Below are 8,768 nucleotides of genomic sequence, written 5' to 3'. Positions count from 1 at the left end.
TTTATTTGATTCGAAATTCGTAATTTTGTGTCATTTTTGTTTATTCTATTCGGTACGCTTCTCGTAATTTAGTCATTGTTACTTTTGTGGGATTGCCTTATGCTTTCTTTCCCGTTGATTCGTAGTTTCGTAACATTGTTTTGTTTTTGTTGATTCGAGTCTACTAGCGTGCTTCGAATGGATTCGTACATTCGTAAATACATCGCGGTCATTAGTAATCTCGTATTTTAGTTTCATTTTCATTTTCAACACGCGGCTAGCCAGCTAATTAGCCTCCGCCCCTGTACACCATTTTGAGAGGGTGTACTGTGCATTGGTAGGGTGAGGTGTGGGAGCTGGGAGGAGCAGAGAGAAGAGAGTGAGATCGTTGTTTTGGTAGTTGTTTTTGTGTGGTTTGATAGTTGTTGTTGCAATTACTATTAGAATGTCTGGGAGTGAGAATGGACGTGTGAGTCGTCTAGTGAGTGAGAATGTTGGTGTTAGTGAGTGTGTTGGTATGAGAGTTTTTGCTGTGACTGCGAGTGGAGGGGAGCGGAGGAGTGGAGTAGGGGACTCAGGGGAGAGGAGTGGAGGGGAGCGGAGGAGTGGAGGAGGGGACTCATGGCAGAGGAGGCGTGAAGGGGAGAGGAGGCGTGTAGGGGAGGAGAGGCGTGGAGGGGAGGAGAGGCGTGGAGGGGAGGGGAGGCATGGAGGGGAGGCGTGGAGGGGAGGGGCGAGGCGGGGAAGAGAGGTGTGGAGGGGAGGAGAGAAGAGGAGGGGATGGGAGGCGTAGAGGGAAAAGGAGGCGTGGAGGGGAGAAGAGGCGTGGAGGGGAGAGGCGTAGAGGGGAGGAGAGGCGTATAGGGGAGAGTATTGTTGAGGAGAGGAGGAGCGGAGGGGAGGAGAGGCATGGAGGGGAGAGTATTGTTGGGGAGAGGAGGAGTGGAGGGGAGAGGCGTGGAGGTGAACGGAGGCCTGTAGTGGAGCCAAGGCCTGGAAGAGAGTGTGGAGGTGGAGTGGAGCGGAAGCATGGCCAAAAACGGAGACATGTGTCCCCCACTACATCAGAGAGTGCGGACTCAGACATGCAGCAACCCCACCAAAGCAAGCGACAAAGATCAAGGGGGCCTATATTTACCCAAGAGGAGAATGCTGCATTGGTTGCTGCAGTCCTAAGAGAAAAAGTGACACTCTTCTGCCAAACCGTGCCAACATCCGAGAAAGCAGCAGGCTGGGGACGAGTCCGGGACTCCGTGAATGTGGTCTCCAAGTATCGCAGGCCCACCACTGGCGTCAGACACAGGTAATTATTCCAATAATCTTTCACACTGGGGCGGTGGGGACGTCGGCGGTAAAACAGTGCTATTTTTAGCGCTGCTTTACCGTCGTTATTGCAGCGGTATTCGGCCGCCAGCGTTGCGGTTTTAACCGAAAAAGGGTTAAAACCGCTCGTATAGCGCGGCTATAGACGCGGTATTGCCGCGGTATTGGCGCAGTATAGCCGCGCTGTCCCATTGATTTCAATGGGAAGGAGCGGTGAATACACCGCTTCTTCACCGCTCCAAAGTTGCGGCTTGCAGGAGTTTTTTTCTTCTCCTGCCAGCGCACCGCTTCAGTGTGAAAGCCCGACAGCAGCGGCTGTTTCGGGTCGGTTTGCAGGCGGTATTTTTAGCGCAATAACGCCTGCAAACCGCCCCAGTGTGAAAGGGCTCTTAGAACACACATTTGTAAAAAATACACAGTGTAATAGTCAATAAAAATTAACAGTTCTACTTTACAAAACTATTTATTTGGCACAGCCACATACAGAAGAGAACATTAACATACATGGAAATATTGTAACATAAAAAACCATCACTGTGTGAAACGACAGGTTGCTTTTCAAAAAAATAAATCAGTTTGGTTTCTATTTTATGTAACTAATAATGTTTATTTTTCATGTGCAGATTCTATGATTGTTGGGCAGCAGTCATCAAAAAGCTGAAGAAGCGTCTACGGGGAGAGCATATTAGGGGAAAGCCTGTTGAGTTACGTGAGTGCGAGGTAAAGCTGAAAGATGGCCTTGGCCTTCTGGCAGAGGATGTCCCTGGAGTCAGCAGCAGGGGTCCACATCAAAGAGCTGTTGGTGAGTAAAATGAAATATATCATTATATATTGCTGTTATATGGTTGTTTCAAGCTCACTATTATTTTTTATGACTATGCAAGTGAAACTTACGTTTTTCTTTACATACATGTTTTCCAGATCGAGAAACATCATCTGTAGAGCGATCAGCTCCAAGTCCATCCCATCGACATTCTGGTGAGTACCTAACACAAAGACAAAGGATGTATAATTAATGATAAACTTCTATTTAAAGTGGTGTTCCATCCTAAAAAAAAAAAGTCATGATTGTGCCTAAAAAAAAAAATAAAAAAAAACATTTGGATATTTTTTTTTTTACTTACCTCTAAATGCCTGTTGCTAGGGGGTCCCTCGTAATCTGCCTCTTCCAGTGCCTGGGCTGGTGACATCACTTCCCCCTCGGCACAGGAAGGGCTCAGCTCTGCTCCCTCCCTCCTGTCAATCATCTGGGACCCATTATAGGTCCCAGGTGACTGAGCGGCCAATCACGGCGCGCGGCGCCGCTCGCGCATGCGCAGTGGGTGCCAGGCAGTGAAGCCACAGCCCGGCGCCCACAGTTGCAATGCCGGCGCCACTGAACGGAGGGGGAGACGAGTGGGGCTTCGATCCCCCGCATCGCTGGACCCAGGGACAGGAAAGTGTCCAATTAAAAGTCAGCAGCTGCAGTATTTGTAGCTGCTGACTTTTAATTTTTTTTTTTGACTGGCCCTCCTCTTTAACATTTAAAGCAGGCATCACTAAATGGCGGACTGTGGGCCAGATGTGGACCAAGTCACTGTGCCACTTGGAACGCCACAATCCAGCCATTTAGGTGACGGTTCTGTCTGCCTCCCTCTGCCGCTGTCACTATCGCAGAAATGCTGAAAATAACTTCACAAGTTAAACAGCAGGTGATTGGTTGCTATGCGGCCCTAGCAACCAATCAACTGCTGGTTAACTTCAGCAGCACCTCCTGCTCCCACCCATTATTCAGTGCTGCTGTGTCTCCGGCTCTGTGTGCCCAAATAAGGTAGGATGGGGCAGCGCTGCAGGGGGGATGTGAAAGTGTCAAAGGTGCAGAGGCTGTGTAATGTGATGGGGGCCAAATATGCAGGGGGCTGTGTAATGTGAAGGGGGCCAGAGGTGCCGAGGCTGTGATGTGAAGGAGGGTCGAGTTGCAGGGGGGTTAGGATGCAAAGGGGGAGGGCAGAGGACACAGGTGTACTCAGGTGCTATGAAGGTGGGGGAGAAGATACCATTGTGAAGGGTGTTCAGATCAGAACACTACTGTCATGGGGAAACTAAAACAATCATGGGATTGTGTAATAAAAGAGGGGGGTGTACTATAAAAGGGCAGGCTATTCACCAAAATATTAATTGGTCAATTTGCCAAGAAATATATCATCTCATCTGTTTTAACACATCATCAACTTCAGATTAGATTAGATTTTAACATTTCCAGTGCAAATTAAATCGGTAGTAAACCACGGAAGAAAAAAAAAACACCTGCAAGACAATAGCATAATGTGCTAGTATGCATCACATACTAGCACATTATAAAATAAACGAGGCCCCAGCAGCCCAACCTGGCCAGCGCTATGACACGTTGCCTCGCCTTCTCTTCCGGGCATCGACGCTGTGTGTGGCTGGAGGCGCTATGGGGTCTCTCCCACGCATGTGTGTGGGAGTCCAGTTTCCAGCGAGGTGCTTTGATTTTTCTGAACCGTCCGGCGTCCGCCGGCCCTTCAGAGCGCATGCACCGCCACTGACGTCAGCGGCTGCATCCGAGGTGGATATTTCCTAAACCGTACAGGTTTAGGGGATATTCATATTACCTACAGGTAAGCTTTATTATAGGATTACCTGTAGGTAAAAAAATGACAAAGTGGGGTATGCAATCCACTTTAATTCACCTCAGTGCACTTTTTTACGCTTTGATTATAAAATATGTTGTTGTCGTCCAACATATACCAGGCAAAAATAATAAATAAAGCTGTTGACTTTATCTTGAACATTACCTTGACTCTTGTCTTTTCTTCCGTCTTTAACAGAAAGCCCGATCCGTATCCCGGACTCTCCAGAAGCATCAACTGGCAGGAAGCAGCGGACCATTACGCCTCAGGGTAAGTAGTGGAATCTGGAAAGAAACAGGACACACCATCATCATCATTCATCTATGTCCATGATATTATATACACACAGGCATTATCATCTAATACACATTATTATTATTAAGGTCCATTTTCAAATTCATATGACACCTCATACCTTCAGAACACGACTGTGAAGGGGAAACTGTGAAGTGAAGGGGGGGAACTGAGGATACTGAAGTAAGCATGGGATTGTGTAATAAAAGAGGGGGGTATAGTATAGTATATGTAAACAAAACATTCATTGTTCAATTTGTTCAATTTGCCAAAAAATATAACATCTGTTTTAACACATTAGCAACTTTAGATTTGATTTTACAGTTCCAGTGCAAATTAAAGCGGCTTTAAACCACAGAAGAAAAAAAAAAGAAACTTGCAAGACAATGGCATAATGTGCTAGTATGCATCGCATAATAATAGCACATTATGAATTTCTATGAAATACCTTAGAACGAGGCCCCTGCAGGCCGACCCAGTCAGCGCTGAGCGGGCTGACACGTTGCCTCACCGTCTCTTCCGCGGTCGCGGGCTCCGGCGCTTCTGAGTGGCCAGAGCTGCAATGAGGTCTCTCCCACACATGTGCGTGGGAGTCCTTTTACTGGTGAAGAGGTTTGATTTTTCTGCAGGGTCCAGCGGACCTTCAGAGCACATGCACCACCGCTGGCCTCAGCGGCTGCATCTGAGGAGGATATCTCCTAAATAATATTCATTTTACGTACCAGTAAGCCTTATCACCTGTAGTGTTAAAATGACAAAGTAGGGTATACAATCCACTTTAATTCACCTCAGTGCACTTTTTTGTGAGTACAGACAGAGTATTAGCTCGAAGCCCAAACATAAAAAAAACAACGTAGTGCTAGCATGATTAGGAGCATAGGGAAGCCGGGCAAGTCGGGATAAAAACATGTTGTCAGACAACATGGGGCTGCAGGGGATTGGGCAGACAGCGTGGAGAAGGGACTGCAAAAAGCCAGGAGTGTGGGGGAGACAAGGTGAAACCAGACATCCTAGGAGTACACGAGGAGGAGAAGCATTCCTGCCCGCCCTTCCTCCCTACATCGGCTTGGTTCCTTCTATGCTTACTTTTTTGTTGTATTGGTTGTTTTTGTTTATTTTACAGGGTACGTTCGGTTGGGTCTTTGGAGGTATTTTAAAATAACTTGCTTTGCTCAGATGATTGGGACCCATCTAAGGTATGGGTCCCCGGTGGAATGCCAGTTATGGTGGATTAACTGGTAGTTACAATGGTGTATCTGCAGAATGTGGTTCGTCCTCCGAGTCGGTGCAGAGCGGTAGGGAGGGACCATGGAAGTAGTTTACACAGATACAAGGGAAACATTTTTGATACTTTGCCTCCAAAGGATCGTCAACCAAAAGAAAACAGACATTTTACTTCGATCTTTGTGTCAGTATATTTTTGGGCAATTACAGTTGGGCCAATAAGTTAGGAATACAGTTATTTATGACACAAGGAGTCAGGATACATCTGGGGTACCTTTTATTTATAATGCTTTGATGTTGTAGTACAACTTATAACAGGCAAAAATAAATAGCGCTGTTGACTTAACTTTATTTGGAACATTACCTTGACTCTTTTCTTCCATCTTTAACAGAAAGCCCCAGCCGTATCCCTCCAGCGTCATCTGGCAGAAAACAGCGGCCCAATACTCCTCAGGGTAAGTACACAAGCTGCCAATATAAAGAAACAGGACACACCATAATCATCTACACATTACACACAGTCATTATTATCCCCTTCCCGCCGAGCGTACGCAGATGTGCAGCCTAGACTTTCAGGGGTTATACCGGGAAGATGCTCGCAGCTGCAGGCATCATCCCGTTACTGTTTTGTAGAGCGGGCGATCGGCTTTCCAAGTATAACAACCGATGCGGCTAAAAGCTGCTCGGCTGTTATACCGGAGGAGCGAGAGGGGACTCCCCCCCCCCCCTCCCGCCGCCTCCTGCTGCTCTTACCAGGCCTCCCGATCCACCGGAAGGCCGATCACCAATCCGCCATCTCGGCTACTGCCGGCTGCTGACAGTCTGGAACGAAGCTGAGAGCGGCTTCGTTCCATTCTTCTAATTGTAAATGCGGAAGGGACGTCATGACCTCACTTCCCGTCTACTCGGTTGCCAGTGGCGCCTGTTTTAAAAAAAATATACAGTATTCAGAATTGCCCAAAATGGCGATCTGAATACTGTGAAGTGCAAAGGAGGGATCGGGGGTCTAAAAGACCCCCGATCCCTCCATAAAGAGTACCTGTCACCACCTATTACTGTCACAAGGGATGTTTACATCCCTTGTGACAGCAATAAAAGTCATCCAAAAATTTAAAGCGCCCCTGTCCCCGCGAGCTCGCTCACTAAAAAACGCATACGGAAGTTGCGCCCGCACATGTTAATGGTGGTTAAATCGCACATGTGAGGTATCGCCGCGATCGTCACAGCGAGATAAATAACTCTAGCATTAGGCCTCCTCTGTAACTCTAACCTGGTAACCGTAAAAAAAAATTAAAGAGTCGCCTATAGAGATTTTTAGGTACCGTAGTTTGTCACCATTCCACGAGTGCGTGCAATTAAAAAGCGTGACATGTTTGGTATTTATTTACTCGGCATAACATCATCTTTCACATTATACCAAAAAATTGGGCTAACTTTACTGTTTTTTTCTTTTTTAAATTCATGAAAGTGTCCCTTTTACCAAAAAAATGTTGTGTTAAACACCGCTGCACAAATACCGTGTGATAACAAATATTGCAACAATCACCATTTTATCCTCTAGATTCTCTGCAAAAAAATATATATAATGTTTGGAGGCTCTAAGTAATTTTATAGCAAAAAAATACGGACTTTAACTTGTAAACAATAGGACAGAGCGCCTATGATTAAATAGTTAAGTTACCAAATGTAAAGTACCATCATCCCAACAATCTACTACAAAGGGAGGCAGGGAGTAGGGAAAGCCGCAGTTCGCTGCTTCTGTCGGCAGATGTCCCAACCCCCCACACACAGGGAAAAACACAGGGGACTATTTCGGTACTGAAGGTAGTTGGGTATTAGTACAAAAAGGTGAAAAGAAGGTGATAGGATAAAAACTATATTTTTAATAGAAAGCCATTTTAAAAAAGATATATATATCTCAATATTACAATAACATATACAGTTGTAATACAGGACAAGGCAATATATACAACCACATGAATTGCATCCAGTAATAACACCAAATGTCAAAAATAGGCTTAGTCATGAAAGGGTTAACATATAAAAGATATTACCATCCATTTTCATACACACAACTCATACTTCAATCACTTCTCCATGAAATCATACAGTGAAGTGTTGTGTTTTAAAGTAGTAAACAATGAAGTGGATTTACACAAAATTACAGTGCAAAATGTGGTGCAGCTCTGTAGAGAAATCAATCAGCTTCCAGATTTTTTTGGGAAAGCCTAATTAAACAAGCTAAAGTTAGAAGCTGATTGGTTTCTGCATAGCTTCACCAGAGTTAGCACTGTGTCCAGTGTTAGTAAATCAACCCTAATGTTTGTATGTGTAACCTAGAATTGTTTATGAATGCTATCGTCAACATTTGCTATCTCTTCTATTTTAGATCAACAAGACCAGCCAGAGGGGAGAGCGCAGTGCAGCCCGCACTCGTCTGTCCTTATTTTGGAGGGTATAGAGCTGCAGAATGAGCCAGAATTGAGACCTGCTATGTCACAGACTCCTGCCTTCTCCCCATGGCCAGAGGAGGAGGTCAGGGGCCAAAGTTCAGGCATGCTGCTGCCACCATGTACTGCTGCTCCCAGTGTGCATGTACTGCAGTCGCCACCTCCTGTCCGGTTGCCAACTGCACTGGGCTTAACTGCACAAATTGAGAGGCTCCTTAGTGAAGTGAGGAGATTGACAACTGAAAATCGAAGGCAGTCACGGGACATGAGAAGGCTTACCCGGACCATACATCTCATAGGCAGACAGCAAATGGACCATTTTGAATTGTTGTTGAGCCGCGTAAACCAACAGCACAACCAGGCAATGGAGCATTTGAGACTCTCACTGATGGAAGCAATTTCCAGGCACAATGCTCCATTGCCTGGGAGCTCGTCTGTTAGTACAGAAAGCAGCAGAGAACCCTCTCCTTCTGAAAACTGAGGGTTAGTTCTTCCTCTGCCCCAGGACCCAAAGCAGCTCAGTTCACCGTTTTGTTTAGAGTTGTATATATATATATATATGTATACGTGTTAACATACATGTTATTTTTCTACGTTTGTTTGTGCAAATAAATGCAAATAATTTTTGCCAAATAAAAGCATACTTTAGTGCCTTTATTTTGATTATTATGTGATATTTTACACTTTATTACATATCTGGTTGCTTATTGCTTGATAATAACACACATGCTATCACACATGGTAATCATCAACTTAAAAAGAACATCTTTGCCAGTTGTCACCAACAACTTAATTTAGATTTAGCTAGGTATTATACTGGCTCGCTGACCTTACTATTCTCTTTTTATTTCCGCATCATTATATG

At 45.3% G+C, this 8,768-nt stretch overlaps 1 protein-coding gene across 1 annotated transcript; it reads left to right on the top strand.

The window, feature by feature from the left end:
• The first annotated feature begins 1,064 nt into the window (after positions 1-1,064).
• Positions 1,065-8,409, top strand: LOC141145990 (uncharacterized). The gene is made up of 6 exons (XM_073632775.1): positions 1,065-1,282; positions 1,926-2,104; positions 2,224-2,280; positions 4,134-4,205; positions 5,846-5,908; positions 7,843-8,409. The coding sequence occupies exons 1-6, from the start codon at positions 1,065-1,067 to the stop codon at positions 8,382-8,384; spliced, it is 1,131 nt and encodes a 376-aa protein (XP_073488876.1). The 3' UTR covers positions 8,385-8,409.
• Positions 8,410-8,768: the final 359 nt, after the last annotated feature.

Source organism: Aquarana catesbeiana, linkage group LG05 (assembly GCF_042186555.1).
Source record: "Aquarana catesbeiana isolate 2022-GZ linkage group LG05, ASM4218655v1, whole genome shotgun sequence".
Lineage (NCBI taxonomy): Eukaryota > Metazoa > Chordata > Amphibia > Anura > Ranidae > Aquarana > Aquarana catesbeiana.
This window is presented reverse-complemented; position numbering and strand designations above follow the sequence as displayed.